General features: G+C 44.2%; 1 protein-coding gene across 1 annotated transcript in view; it reads left to right on the forward strand.

Annotated features, from left to right (window-relative positions):
* The window catches only part of LOC115464443 (vomeronasal type-2 receptor 26-like), a 47,927-nt gene extending 33,354 nt beyond the window's left edge, over nt 1-14,573 (forward strand). The window contains exons 5-6 of the mRNA XM_030194823.1: nt 5,318-5,444; nt 13,669-14,573. Of these exons, the coding sequence (XP_030050683.1) occupies nt 5,318-5,444; nt 13,669-14,573 (1,032 nt within the window). The remainder of the gene's footprint in view (nt 1-5,317; nt 5,445-13,668) is intronic.
* The last annotated feature ends 1,469 nt before the right edge of the window (nt 14,574-16,042 follow it).

Below are 16,042 nucleotides of genomic sequence, written 5' to 3' on the forward strand. Positions count from 1 at the left end.
GCTCTGTTGAAGAGATGTGTTTTCAAAGCTTTGCGAAAGCTGGTTAGATTGGTCATGGTTTTCAGGGCCATGGGTAGTGCGTTCTAAGACTGTGCTTTTGTACGCAAAGGTAGTAGCATAAGCCTGTTTGTATTTCATTCCTTTACAGCTTGGGAAGTTCAGGTTGAGGAATTTGCGGGCCGATCTTTTGGCATTCCTGGGCAGTAAGTCCACTAGGTTTAACATATAGAGTGGGGCATCTGCGTGAATGATTTTGTGTATAGTCGTGCAGATCTTGAACTCAATTCGTTCCTTGAGCGGGAGCCAGTGCAGTTTCTCTCTGAGGGGTTTTGCACTTTCGTATTTAGGTGTTCCAAAAATGAATCTGGCTGCGGTGTTCTGGGCTGTTTGGAGTTTTTTGATGGTCTGTTCTTTGCAGCCTGCGTACAGAGCGTTACAGTAGTCCAAGTGGCTTATTACCAATGATTGTACTAGGGTGCGGAAGATGTTTCTTGGGAAAAAAGGTTTTATTCTTTTGAGTTTCCACATCGATTGGAACATTTTTTTCGTCGTATTCTTCGCGTGGGTGTCGAGACTGAGGTTTCGATAAATGGTGACTCCAAGGATTTTCAGATTTTCTGAGATAGGAAGTGTGCAGTAGGGTGTGGTTATTGTAGGGTAGTTGTTTGTATTGTATTGGGAGGTGAGAACTAGACACTGAGTTTTTTCTGCATTGAGTTTTAACTTGAATGAGTCCGCCCAAGAGTGCATGGTCTGGAAGCTCTGGTTGATCTCGTTGGTTATTTCGTTTAAGTCACTTTTGAACGGGATATGGATCGTAACGTCATCGGCATATATGTAGGGGTTAAGGTTTTGATTGGCTAGGAGTTTGGCTAATGGTATCATCATTAGGTTGAAGATAGTCGGTGAGAGGGGGGATCCTTGATGAACTCCGCATTCTGGTCTCCAAGGTGGCGATCTGTCCGTATTCGTTATTACTTGGTAGGATCTGGTGGTGAGGAATCCTTCAAACCATTTGAGAACTGGGCCTCCGATTCCGAAGTACTCTAGTAGGTGTAATAGTATTCCATGATCCACCATGTCGAAGGCACTGGACATGTCGAATTGTAGTATGAGTATGTTCTTGCCGGTTGCGATCATTGTTTTTGAATGTGTTCATTGCCGACACTAGTACAGTTTCAGTACTATGATTTGATCGAAATCCTGATTGAGACTCATGTAGAATTGAGTGTTTGGTCAGGTATTCCGGGAGTTGTTTCATCACTATGCCTTCCATCAATTTTGTTGTAAGTGGGATAGAAGCGACTGGTCGGTAGTTGGTTAAGTCCATTGTGCTTTTCTTGGCATATTTAGGCAGTGGAGTGAGTAGGATATTTCCATTTTCCATGGGGAAGAGTCCATTTATGAGTCTATAGTTTACTTGGTTCATGAGGTCTTGTTTGAATTGTTTGGGTGCGGATCTTATTAGGCTGGTAGGGCAAATGTCAAGTTTGCATTGAGATTTGGCATATTTACTGAGCCAGTGTGTGAGTTCATTTATTGAAATCAGGTCAAAATTGGTCCATGATCGATCGGCTGGGTATTCCCCAGGATTTGGGTCTAAGCATTCAAGGATGCTTGTGTACTCAATGGTATTGCTTGGTATCATGCGTCGGAGCTTTGTGATTTTTTCATTGAAATAGTTCGTTAGGTTGGTTGCCAATGGGGTGTCTGTGCTATTCGAGGTGACCCGTGTGGTGTTTAGGAGATTGTTTACAAGTGAAAAGAGTTTGTGCGTGTCCTTGTAGTTTGGTCCTATTATAGTTTTGTAATGCGTTCTTTTGGTATGTCTGATTTTGTATTTGTATTTTCTTTGTACTTGTTTCCACTCTTTGAGTGTGTGTTCACCTTTTTTTTTGCTCCATGCCCTTTCTAGTCTTCTGACCTGTGTTTTTAGTTCTTTCAGTTCTTCGTTAAACCATGGGATTGAGTTGTTCCTATGTGAGGTTCTCGTTTGGAGCAGTGCTATTTTTTCTATCACTGTTCTGCATCTGTTGTCCCATTCTTGTAGAAATTGGGGTGATTCTGTAGTTGTAGTCCATTCCTTGGTATATATTTGTTGCCAGAATGTTAGAGTGTCTATTTTGCCTCTCGTAGTATAGGTTTTCTTTTCTTGTTTTTGTTGTTTCTCTTTTGTTTTCCAGAGGAGGGAAGTGGTTGCCTTGTAGTGATCTGACCATGGTGTGATTATCCATTTAGTATCCCTGAATATGAGGTTCGTTTCTGATGAAAATTTATGAATTATGATGTCTAGTGTGTGTCCTTTTTTGTGGGTAGGTTGCATGTTAGGCCAGTGGATCTCCCATAGTTGGAGGAATTCCTTGCATTCGTGTACATTGTTTGAGTTGGTGTCTTCAAGATGGAGGTTTATGTCTCCTGCTATGAGGACATTTTGGGAGGACAGACAAGTATTTGATATGAAGTCTGTGAAGTGTATCTGTGCATCTTGCCAGTTAGCCGGGGGTCTGTAGAATAGGATTATGTTTAGTTGATCATGTAGGTTAGGGTGGGTGATTCTGACTGTGGCTATTTCGAGTTGGGGGAGGATTGATGCAGCTGTTGTTGTAACTGTGAATTGGGATTTATAAATTATAGCTATACCTCCGCCTCTTTTTCCCTAAAGTGGTCATCTGGTCATTTCAGGCACCTTTTTGTGCCTTAGTCGTAATAAAAACACGTCCGGGTGAAAACGTCCAAGTGTTAGACATGGACATCTCTGCTTTTTTCGATTATGGGTCAAAGACGTCCAAGTCTTAGGAATGCCCAAGTCCCACTTTCACCATGCCTCTTATATGCCCCATTGAAATTTGGACGTCCTTGCGACAGACTTCAGTTGGAGACGTCCAAAATCGGGTTTCGACTATATCGATTTGGACGTTTCTGAGAGATGGACGTCCAAGTTCCGATTTATGTCAAAAGATGGACGTCCATCTCTTTCGAAAATGTGCCTAATTGCAAGTTATGACATCAGAACCCCTTCCCTGATAGTATTGAAACCTGGCCATGGCGATGAAGGTTCTCACGGAGTTGAAAACAGTGGCGAGTTAAGTGGCATTATCATAATTCTGATTATTTGCTGAAATCTTTTGGAGTAATTTTAAGCAAAACTTATAAAATTTTTAAAAAGTACATGTTAAAGTTTATCATAGAGTTGAAGATAAGTAAATAAAAACTACAATAAGGATCGATGAAGATTGGCATACTGTTGCTCTGGAACATCCAGTTAAAGCACTGCTGTTGCTGTGAACTCTGAGAATCCTTGTTAGTAAAAAGCTAAATAGATGGAGTAATACATGAAGGAAATTTAATATGTGAAAGCTGTGATGTATTGCATTGTGTACAGGGATATAGATGCTTGGGAATATTCTACACATCTCTGCACATTCAGGGGTCCTTTTACTATGCCGTGTAAGCGTCTGTGTGCACCCAACACATGCCAAAATGGAGTTACTGCCCAGTTACCAAGTGGCTCTTGCAGTAATTTCATTTTTGAAATGCGTTCGAAAAATAATTTTTATTTTTGGATGCGCATTTTGGACATGCGCCAACTGGTATTTGACGCATGTAAGTCATTACCGCCCGGTTACCGCATGGGACTTTACCGCTAGGTCAATGGCCGGCGGTAAGGTCTGAGACCCAAAATGGACGCTCGGCAATTTTCATTTTGCCGCACATCCATTTTCGTCAAAAATTTTAAAAAGACATTTTTTACAGGTGCACTGGGAAATGATTCTGCACGCATCCAAAACATGCATCTAAACTATCGCAGGCCATTTTTCAGTGTGCCTTTGTAAAAGGGCCCTAAGTAATTTGGTCCTATCTATTAGATTTAAAGTTTGGCATAGGCATTTACACCAGCTTTTCATGAATGTAAAAGGTTGCGCCTAAATTTTAGTTGCATGGATGGCACTTCATGTATTTTATAAACTATGCCTAACTTTAGGCACGGTTTATAGAATAGACGTATGCGCTTTTTACTTCTGCACCAGTTTTTCAGCGCTAAATATAGAATCAGGCCAACTGTGAGCAATTCTGGTCACCTGCATCTCAAAAAAGATATAGTAGAAGCGGTTCAGAGCAAGGTAACTAAAATGATTAAGGGGATTGAATGACTCTTAAAGGAAGTGATAAAGAGGATGGGGGTCTCCAAACTAGAAATAAACAGCTGAGGAAAGATATGATAGAAGTTTCTAAAATTCAGAGTGAAGTGGAGCAATAAAGCCAAATCAATTGCTTACTTTTTCAGTAAGTACAAAGACTAGAGGACATGCCATGAAATACTGCAAAACAAATAGAAGAAATATATATATATATATATATATATATTTTTTTTTTTTTTTCACTTAAAGCTCTGGAACTCATTGCTGGAGGATGTGGTAAAAGAAGTTTACAGTAGATCGGTTTACGAAAAGGTTTCGACAAATTCAAATTCTTGGAAGTAAAGTCCGTAAACCATTATTAATGTAGATCTGTGGAAGCCACTGCTTATTCCTGTGGGTAGGTAGCATGGAATCTTGCTAAGTTTTGGGATCCTGATGGGTACTTTTGGCCTGGATTGTCCACTATTACAAACACATACAGGCTTGGGCAGTTCTTATGCTCGTAATGACCGCATAACTGATCATTTATCTGAATATCTTCATGCTGTATTCAGTGGCAATATCCATATAAGTAAGTCTGCTGAATATGTCGAACTAACTTTATACAGATAAGTTATCCATATAAAGATAGACCTGTTCTTTCTGCGTATAATTTGCTATGTATGGATAAGTTATATGGGTAGAGGATGAGAACAACTTTGCTCCCTTCTTCTGACATATAGATAAATTTTAGCTATATGTTGACTTATATAGTCAAAATGTATCCATTTGGTGAGGCAAAAAGTATAGACAAAGAGCTCATCTGTCCGAGTCTAATGAGTAGAGGCAATTTTCAAAGTTAATTGAGGGAACAGAGGAAATTCATCATATTATTTAATCAAGATATTAATTATAAGGGTGCCCAGCACAAGAACATTCCTCAACACATTCCCCAATGAAACTGAATGACTGACTCCAGGTCAAACTTGTTTAATAATTTATTTTTAACTATATTTCCAAGCAAAAAATAGTGTTTATACCCCACCCTCGTATTCTACTGAATAATTTGGTAATGAGACAAAAAAAATCTTAAAAGGATGGAACCAACTCACATTTAAAAAGAAAAGTCAAACCTCATCTGAAAAATCATAATCTTGTATTTATCTCTACATTCTCAGATTACTTTTTTCAATCCTCAGGCTCCTCCACATTCTGGATGCAGCCCAAGTTGCAATCCTGGATTCTGGAAATTAACCAGAAAAGGAACATCAATCTGCTGTTATGACTGTATTCCCTGTTCAGAAGGCGAGGTCTCCAACCAAACTGGTGAGTGATAGCATTAGAATGAGGCATTCAGTTGGGCACTGTTATTCATTATTGAGCACATATTCAGCTTTTGCAATCAGCGTTGTTTAAAAATACTGGCGAAGAAACATCACAGAGAGGGTTCAAAGTACAGAATAAAGTCCAAATAGCAAGAAAAAGCACCAGGAGCCTTCAAAATCGGGACATAATTTCTTTAATCATGTAACTTGAACATCAGTTCTTCCCTTAGTGACCCGACATGGGCCCTGTTTCTGCGCACAGCGCCTGCGTCAGGGTTCAAATAGGTTCTGACATCTAAGAAACAATGGAACTTACTTCTTTGAGGATGACAAGTTGGATGAATTGTCCCATTAAATGCTGATAAAATATACTTGATCATTCAGTGGAATTAGAGCAAAGGCGATCCCTCTTATTTTATCGGCATTTAAAGAGACAATTCATCCAACTACTCAAAGGAGTAAGTTCTGTTGCAGGCACTGTGTGCCGAAACACGGCCCTTGTCGGGTCACTAAGGGAAGAACTGATGTTTAAGTTACATTATTAAAGAAATTGTGTCCCGATTTTGAAGGCTCATGGTGCTTCTTCTTGCTATTATAAAAATACTGGCGGCCTTTAAGATTAAGTATCGTTAACTGAATTATACCAGTATTTTCAACAGCCCATAACTGGATATTTCCACTCAAAATCCAGGAACAGCACTGTGGCCCTATCCTGTTACTGCCGGGGTGGTCCAGTGGTGTAGTCTGGGTAAAGCCTGGATTTACCTTTGCACTGCAATATTCAGAATTGGTGTCCAGATAACTTTCCCATTAACTAAAGATTAGCACATGATTAACAGGGAACCCTTATTTATTTATTTGTAACTTGATATACCGCCTTTAATTGACAAGGAGAGCAAGTGGAGGAGTGACCTAGTGGTTAGAGCACCCGGCTTGAAATTCAGAGGTGGCTGGTTCAAAACCCACTGCTGGCCCTTGTGATCTTGGGCAAGTCACTTAACCCTCTATTGCCTCAGGTACGAACTTAGATTGTGAGCCCTCCTGGGACAGAGAAATATCCAGTGTACCTGAATGTAACTCACCTTGAGCTACTGCTGAAAAAGGTGTGAGCAAAATCTAAATAAATAAATAAAGGTGGTTAACAATAAAAGTAGAAAATAAAAGTAGGTGTTGGTAAGTACTCCCATGCTAATAGCTACACACTAATGGGGAAATTTTAGTATAAGCTGCTTTATGGGAATATTTGGATTTTAAAAGATGGGGCACACGAGTAGCAGACAGAAGTCAAAATGATGGAAAAATTCTATAGTTCTTCCCAGTGTTAAGTGGTATTTTTACTCGTGACTCCTATTGATATTAATCAGTACTTTAGAACACCAAATGTTCTGTTATTTGAGTAATCAAAGATTCTTGTCTAAATTTGCAAACATAAGAACATAAGAGTTGCCATACTGATATAGACAAAAGGTCCATCTAACCTGGTATCCTCTTTTCAACAGTTGTCAATCCAAGTCACATGTACATAGCAGAATCTCAAAAAGTGGATAATCTACATGCCCCCTTATTTCCAGGGATAAGCAATGCCTTTCCCTAGGTCTACCTTAATAATATTTTATGGACTTTTCCTCCAGGAATTTGTCTAATCCTTTTTATAACCCAGCTAAATACTTTTGTGATATCCTCCAGCAAAAAGTTTCAGAACCAAAACATGCACTGAGTAAAAAAAAATACATATATATATTTTCTATTCAATTTAAAGGTACTACTTAGTAATTTTAAGGCATGTCCCCTAGTCTTTGTAGTTTTTGAGAGAGCAAAGAACCATTCTCCGATGACAAGCAGGCTGCTTGTTCTCACATGTGGGTCGACGTCCGCGTCGGCCCTGGAACCGGCATTTTGCAAGCAAAAAAATGAAAAAATCTTGCCAGAGTCTTCTGGCGCACGTGCGCGGATTGGTTTCCTGCCCATTACCGCTCAGTTATTTTTTCTCCGCATTGAGGTGCAGTCGAGTTTTTTCCTCACTCCTCATAGACCCAGGAAAGAGATTATTCGGTATTGTGGCTTTTGCCTTTTTTTCTTTTTTATTCAGTTGATATTTACAGCTTTAAAAAAAAAACTTCCCGTTGTTTTCTTTACTTTTCATTTTGCCCTCTTAAAGTTTCCTTTCTTTTTCGACGCGGCCGGGTTGTTCCCTTCTTTTTCTGCCCTTTTTCTTTTAACAGGCACGATCACGTTGTTTGATTTCGCCGAAGCCGTTTTTTCTTCCATGTCATTGAAGACACCCAGCGGCTTCAAACGTTGTACTCGGTGCAACCAGACTATCTCGGGTACCGATACCCACGCTTGGTGTATCCAGTGCCTTGGGCCCGACCATAGCCCAGCCGATTGCAGTCTGTGTCTTCATATGAAGAAATGGACCCAAGCGTCTCGAGAGGTCCAATGAGAGAAGCTTTTTGGGGCTCACTCCGGTCCTTTGACATCAACATCGGAACTGAGGTCGAAGGCATCGACATCGAGGGACGCATCGATGTCGGGAGCCAAGGTAATGGCTGCGGAACGACCAACTCGTGCTGGTTGCAGTGAGGCATCGAGTGGGTCTCCACCGGTCTCAAGGCCTCCTGTTATGCAGGCCCCCTGGGACCGACCTTCGTTGGACCCAGCCCCGTGGAGACGTGAGGATTCCACGTCTTCCTCATCGGTACCGAGGAGTCTCGATGACGGGCGTCGAGCGAAGGCGAACAAGTATCGTCATCATTCTCCTTCAACACACGGTGCCGGGAGCTCCGGGGCGTCGAGGGAATCGGCACCCGAGAAGCATCGGTGCCAAGAGGATCACTCCCCCTCTATTCAGGAGGTGCTGATGCATCGGTCTAGCAGCCTGGAACCTGCTCCTGAGCCTCGACAGATTCTGCCACTTGCTCCTTTACCGACCCCGCAGCTTTGTCTGACGGCGGCTCTCAACGAGCACATCAGGGCCCTGCTTCCAGAGCTTCTGGAGGGATTGCTGTGCCAGTCTGCTTCGGTGTCAGGGGTGCTTGCGCCTTCCATACCGTCTGCTGCAGCAGCATCTGGCCCTTCACCTGTGGTGAGGTCCCCAACCTCGGTGCCGCCTACCACCCAGGTCGACTCTCCTTCGACATCGGTGGAGGAAGCTGCAAAACTTGTCGTTCCCTCTATCTAATCCCGTGATCTCGAAAAAGGCTGAATCCCAATATCGGATCCACGGGGAGCCTGGATTGATGAAATCTCAGCTACCTCACAATTCCATGGTGGTGGACTCTGCTCTCAAAAGGGCCAAGAGTACTTGGGACTATGCCTCGGTGCCCCCAGGCAGAGAATCTAGAACCTTGGACTCTTTTGGGAGGAAGGCGTATCAGGCCACTATGCCCGCTGCCAAGATCCAAACATACTAGCTCTTCATGAGCATCCACTTGTGGAACTCGGTGAGGCAACTGTCTAGCTTGGTTGATGCACTCCCTCCGGAGCAGGCCAAGCCTTTTTGCCAGGTGGTCAGGCAGCAGAAGGCGTGTTGAAAATTCCTGGCCAGGGGTACGTTCGACACTTTTGATGTAACATCCAGAATCGCTGCTCAAGGTATAGTGATGCGCAGACTCATGGCTGCGTGTTTCTGACCTGGATACTTCGGTCCAGCAGCAGATGGCGGATATTCCTTTCCAGGGGGATAACCTTTTTGGTGAGAAAGTAGAGGATCTGGTTGACCAGCTCAAAAAGCACAATGATGCTATGGATTCTCTCTCCCACCAGGCGTCTTCTGCTACTACCTCCTCATCTAGGAGGTTTTTTTGGAGAGAAGAGGAGTGCTCCCTATTCCTATGCTAGGCGTAGGTACAGTCCTGCTTCTCGACAGCCTGTCCAGGCTCAGTCCCAGCGCGCTCATTCTCGTGAACAGCATGCGCCTAAGGCCTCTGCGGCTTCCCAGCAAAAGCAAGGGACGGGCTTTTGACTGGCTCCAGTTCAGCATAGCCTCAATAAAAGTGTCCGTGCCTGACGTCATTCCGGTCGGGGGGGGGGGGGGGAGGTTAATGTTTTTTCACCAAAGGTGGCCTCTTATAATCTCCGACCGGTGGGTTCTTCAAATTTTCCGTTTAGGATGCACCCTCAGTCTGAAATCCAAGCCTCCAAATTGCCCACCGGGAGCTCAGTCCTACAGCTCCCAGCAGAGGCAGGTACTTGCAGAGGAACTCTCCACCCTTCTACAGGCCCAAGCGGTCAAACCCTTCCACCAGGGGAAGAAGGGCTGGGATTCTATTCCAGGTACTTCCTTGTGCAAAATAAAACAGGGGGGATGCGTCCCATCCTAGACCTGAGGGCCCTGAACAAATTTCTAGTCCGAGAAAAGTTCAGGATGGTTTCCCTGGGCACCCTTCTTCCTATGATTCAGGAAAGCGATTGGCTATGCTCTCTGGACTTAAAGGAGGCTTACATCCACATCTCGATACTTCTAGCTCACAGGAAGTATGTTCGATTTCGGCTAGGAACACAGCAATTTCAGTACCATGTACTGCCCAGAGTGTTTATCAAATACCTAGCTGTAGTCGCAACATCGCTATGCAGACTGGGAGTGCATGTGTTTCCTTATCTCAAATATTGGCTGTTAAAGAGCACCTCGAAAGAGGGTGCTCTGGAGTCCATGTGAATGACTATTCGGGTGCTAGGGCTACTGGGGTTCATCATAAATTATCCCAAGTCCCATCTCACCCCAGTCCAAAAATTGGAATTCATTGGAGCCCTGTTGAACCTCAGACAGCTCGAGCTTATCTTCCCGAGGCAAGGGTGGACAACCTTCTGTCCTTGGTGTCCATGGTTTGAGTGTCTCAGCAGGTCACAGCTCAGCAGATGTTGAGACTTCTGGGGCACATGGCCTCCACAGTTCATATAATGCCCATGGCATGTCTTCATATGCGATCAGCTCAATGGACCCTAGCTTCCCAGTGGTTTCAAGCTGCGAGGGATCTAGAGGATGCAGTCCAACTGTCCACCAACTTTCGGAATTCTCTTCAGTAGTGGATGATTCGATCCAATTTGACCATGGGGCAACCATTCCAAGTTCCTCAGCCAGAGAAAGTGCTGATGACGGATGCATCTCTCCTGGGGTGGGGAGCTCATGTAGATGGGCTCCACACTCAGGGAGCCTGGTCCTTTCAGGAAAAAGGTCTGCAGGTCAACCTTCTGGAACTAAGAGCGATCTGGAACGCTCTAAAGGCTTTCAGAGATCGGCTGTCCAACCAAGTCATCTTATTTCAGACAGACAATCAGGTTGCCATGTACTACACCAACAAGAAGGGGGGCACCGGATCTCGCCCTCTGTGTCAGGAAGCCGTCCAGATGTGGCTTTGGGCTTGCCGTCATGGCATGTTTCTCCAAGCCACATATCTGGCAGGCGTAAACAACAGTCTGGCTGACAGGTTGAGCAGGATAATGCAACCTCATGAGTGATCACTGAACATGGGCATAGTCCGCAAGATCTTCCAAGCGTGGGGCACCCCCTTGGTGGATCTTTTTGCCACGCAGATCAATCACAAGTTCCCTCAGTTCTGTTCCAGGCTTCAGGCCCATGACAGACTAGCGTCAGATGCCTATCTCCTTCATTGGGGGACAGGCCTTCTGTATGCATATCCTCCCATACCTCTAGTAGGGAAGACTTTGCTGAAACACAAGCAAGACTGCGGAACTATGATCCTGATTGCACCCTTCTGACCGCGTCAGATTTGGTTCCCTCTTCTTCTGGAGTTGTCCTCCGAAGAACCGTGGAGATTGGACTGTTTTCCAACCCTCATCAATCAGAATGAGGGGTTGCTTCTACATCCCAACCTCCAGTCTCTGGCTCTCACAGCCTGGATGTTGAGATCTTAGAATTTGCCTCCTTGGGTCTTTCAGAGGGTGTCTCCTGAGTCTAGATTGCTTCCAGGAAAGATTCCACTAAGATGTGTTACTCTTTCAAATGGAGAAGGTTTGCCATCTGATGTGATAGCAAGGCCCTAGATCCTCTTTCTTGTCCTACTCAGACCCTGCTTGAATACCTTCTACACTTATCAGAGTCTGATCTGAAGACCAACTCCGTAAGAGTTCACCTTAGTGCGATTAGTGCTTATCATCGCCGTGTAGAGGGTCAGCCTATCTCTGGACAGCCTTTAGTTGTTCGCTTCATGAGAGGTTTGCTTTTGTCAAAGCCCCCTGTTAAACATCCACCAGTGTCATGGGAAGTGGCAATCCTAGGTTGGCTGCCACCCGGGGCGGATCGCCGTTGCGCACCTCCCCCCCCCCGGGTGCAATGAGACCCCCCTCCCTGGCACATCAAGTCCCCCTGGCGCAATGACATCCCCCTCCCTTGTGCATCAAGCCCCCCTGGCGCAATGACACCCCCTCCCTGGCGCATCAAGCCCCCCGGGTGCATTCTTGGCTGCTGGAGGGTGCAGAGAGCAGCCGCGCACCTGTCGGCTCCACTGGCACCCTGCTCCCTCTGCCCCGGAACAAGAAGTAACCGGTTCTGGGGCAGAGGGAGCAGGGAACCTGCGGAGACGACAGACGCACAGTTGCTCTCTGCACCCTCCAGCAGCGTGCACCCAAGGCGGACCGCCCCCACCGCCCCACCCTTGCTACTCCGCTGGTCATCGGATCTCAATATTGTTCTCACCCAGCTGATGAAAGCTCCTTTTGAGCCACTGATTTCCTGCCATCTGAAGTACTTGACCAGGAAGGTCATTTTCATGGTGGCTGTTACTTCAGCTCGTAGAGTCAGTGAGCTTCAGGCCTTGGTAGTGCATGCACCTTATATCAAGTTCCATTACAACAGAGTAGTCCTCTGCACGCACCCTAAGTTCCTGCCAAAGGTGGTGTCGGACTTCCATCTGAACCAGTCAATTTTCTTGCCAACATTCTTTCCCCCTCCTCATACCTGCCCTGGCGAAAGCAGTTTGCACACCCTGGACTGCAAGAGAGCATTGGCCTTTTACGTGGAGCGGACAAAGCCCTTTAGACAATCTGCCCAGTTGTTTGTTTCTTTTGATCCCAACAGGAGGGGAGTCGCCATCGGAAAACATACGATCTCTAATTGGCTAGCAGATTGCCTATCCTTCACTTACGCCCAAGGTAGGCTGACTCTGGAGGGCCATGTCACGGCTCACAATGTTAGAGCCATGGCTGCGTCAGTGGCTCACTTAAAGTCAGCCTCCATTGAAGAGATTTGCAAGGCTGCAACGTGGTCATCAGTCCACACATTCACATCTCACTACTGCCTCCAGCAGGATACTCAACACGACAGTCGGTTTGGGCAGTCGGTGCTGCAGAATCTTTTCGGGGTTTGGAATCCAACTCCAGCCCCCTAGGCCCATTTTTGTTCTGTTCCAGGCTGCACTCTCAGTTAGTTGATTTTGGTTTCAGGTCAATCTATGATATGTCCTTGCCGTTGTGAGGCCCAATTGATCAATGTTCATTGTTTTGAGTGAGCCTGGTTGCTAGGGATACCCCACATGTGAGAACAAGCAGCCTGCTTGTCCTCGGAGAAAGCGAAGATACATATCCGTAGTGGGTATGTCCTGAGGACAGCAGGCTGATTGTTCTTACAAACCCGCCCACCTCCCCTTTGGAGTTGTTGTTTGTTTATTATTTGATTAAACTAAGCTGGAATGCTCAGGCAACGGGCGGGAAACTGATCCGCGCATGCATGGTGTGCGCTGCATGCGCGTCAGAAGACTCTGGCAAGATTTTTTCATTTTTTGCTTGCAAAATGCCAGTTCCCGGGCCGACGCGGACGTCGACCCACATGCAAGAACAATCAGCCTGCTGTCCTCGGAGAATACCTGCTACAGGTATGTATCTTCGCTTTTTCTGTTTACCTGTACCTCTCCACTCATGGTTTTACTGACCTATGTCATACCTCCCCTCTGCAGTTACTTCTCCAAGCTGAAGAGCCCTAACCTCTTTAGCCTTTCCTCTTATGAGATTCGAGCTATACTCTTAAGCATTTAGTCACCCTTCTCTGTATCATTTCGAATAATGCCATGCAGCCACAAGAATATTATACAATAATAAGGTGTGGTTGAAAAGGGTTTAGCCCTTTGGGGGTAATTTTTATAAAAGGACACCCATAATTAGGTGCCTAGAAGATGACAAGTAGAAGCCTGTTCTATAAAATAACATAGAGATTCATGTATGTCCTGCAACAGATGCTATTTGTGAGATAAGACTATATTTTTCATTCTCAGATATGGATACCTGTATAACATGCCCAGAGGACCAATGGCCCAATCAGAAGAGAGATGCCTGCATCCCAAAAGTAACAACCTTCCTGTCCTATAAAGAGCCTTTGGGGATAACATTGACTTTTGTCATAATTTTCTTCTTTCTCATCACTGCTGTTATTCTGAGAATCTTCATTTACTATCAAGACACTCCCATAGTGAAAGCCAACAACCGAGACCTCAGTTACATTCTCCTAATTTCACTCATGCTCTGCTTCCTCTGTTCTTTGATATTCATTGGCCGTCCTGAAAAGGTTACTTGTATTCTACGACAGATTGTCTTTGGGATCACTTTTTCCATTTCACTCTCCTCTGTATTGGCAAAAACTATTACTGTGGTCTTGGCCTTCCATGCCATCAAACCTGGGAACAAGTTCCGGAAATGGATGAGTTCCAGGTTCTCAAACTGTATAGTCCTTTCCTGTTCCCTTCTTCAGACTCTTCTCTGTGTCATCTGGTTGTGCACTGCTCCCCCCTTCCCATATCTTAATATGAAATCAGAAACTGGAACAATTCTAATTGAATGTAATGAAGGGTCAATAGTTGCATTTTACTGTGTTCTGGGATATCTAGGATTTTTAGCTGGTATCAGCTTTATCATAGCTTTCCTAGCAAGAAATCTACCTGACAGTTTCAATGAAGCCAAGTACATCACCTTCAGCATGCTGGTGTTCTGTAGTGTCTGGATCTCCTTCATTCCAACGTACCTGAGCACCAAGGGCAAATACATGGTGGCAGTGGAGATATTCGCTATCTTGGCCTCCAGTGCTGGACTTCTGTTCTGTATCTTTCTCCCTAAGTGCTACATTATTCTGCTGAGTCCTGAAAGGAACAGCAGAAAATTCCTATCTAAAACCTGTAATGATTAAAATTTGTGCAAATGTTGGATTAATTTATTATTGTTATCATTTGTTGGGCAGGTTCAAAGTGAATGATCTGTTTTTTGAGGTTTTTTTGGCAGAAACTGCATCATTGATCGAGTGTAGCGCCCCCTAGGTGTTAGCGCTGCCCCGCTTCGCTACAATAACAGAATCTGCTATTGGTCACGGCACGGGGTAAGATGTTTTCCCCTGAAGCGGAGCCCACTTTCACCCAGCGCTACTGTTTTTCTAATAACTCAAAAAAAAAGTACTAGAATAAAATATTTTTTATTAACAGAGTTGATATAAATTCAGAATGTGAGGAACCCCATTCACGCTGGCAAAGAAATGTATATCACCACCTTTAACAAGCAAATATGTTTCATTTATTCTGCAACTCACATTTGTTTAACGGTTACATTTACTTAAGCATTATGTGAACGGCTCAAAGTAACTTCTATTCCTGTTTACACTTTTCAACCTTCAGAACCTTACAGAACAATTCTTCTCCACGGTGTGGAAAATTAAGTTGTTGTTTTCAAACAAAAAAACCTTTTACCTTTAAATGCTTATACTGAAAGTAATGCAAGAATATAAAGCATTAATTTGTGCACTAGCAAAGGAATTTACTCCCTTCTTAGGGTTTTCTGGATTTCATGGACCCAAGCTCAAAGATTCCTGAAAACTAAGTTCAGAAATGTTTGGAGACCAGAACCCAGTAAAACTCAAACCTCAGCATATCATTTGATAAGTATTTTACCAGTCCAGGACTTTTTTCTCCTGTTTTAAACCTTAAAAGCAATTTTCCTTTGGTTTAAAAAAAATTGTTTATCTTCTTTCACAGGTAGGGTGAAACAACAGCAGGTACGTTTACCGTTTTAGCTGTTCAAAGTTAAAATTATGTGTGCACACAAAAAAAATAGTTCTAGAAAATTATTCAAAAATTCATAAAGGTAAATAACTTATCCTCTCCTTCCCGTTTTGATCCGGTAACCTCTTGCTGCTTGAGACTGGATCCCAGAAAACACTGCTGCCACAGGGAAACACCGCCACTCTGGAGGAATCAGCAGCTGCCACTCAGAATTACTGCTGCAATTCCTAGGAATCCGCTTTGCTACAGTTGATGCACAGGAACAGGAAAACCTCAACTATTGTGACTCTGATACAGGAGTTCTGAAACTAATGCTGGCTAACCCCCAAACTCAGGTCCAGTTTCTTCACTTGGCCATACCCCTCTGTCCAAGAATCATGGGCTATGCTCTAACACTTATTCCTCCCTTTGTAATAATAACTTCGCTGGTAGCTTGAATTTTCCAGCTCATCACCTTCAAGGTGCTCTCTCTGAATTCCAATACTTATTGATAGAAACATTTCACCCTGGCTTTTCCCAATACAGCTAAACCCCCCTTTCTTTTGGAGTACTGGAGAGTCCCCTTAAAGCTTAAAAGTCCCTTCCCCTACCAGTACTGCCTCTGAGT

Source organism: Microcaecilia unicolor, chromosome 3 (genome assembly GCF_901765095.1).
Source record: "Microcaecilia unicolor chromosome 3, aMicUni1.1, whole genome shotgun sequence".
Taxonomy (NCBI): domain Eukaryota; kingdom Metazoa; phylum Chordata; class Amphibia; order Gymnophiona; family Siphonopidae; genus Microcaecilia; species Microcaecilia unicolor.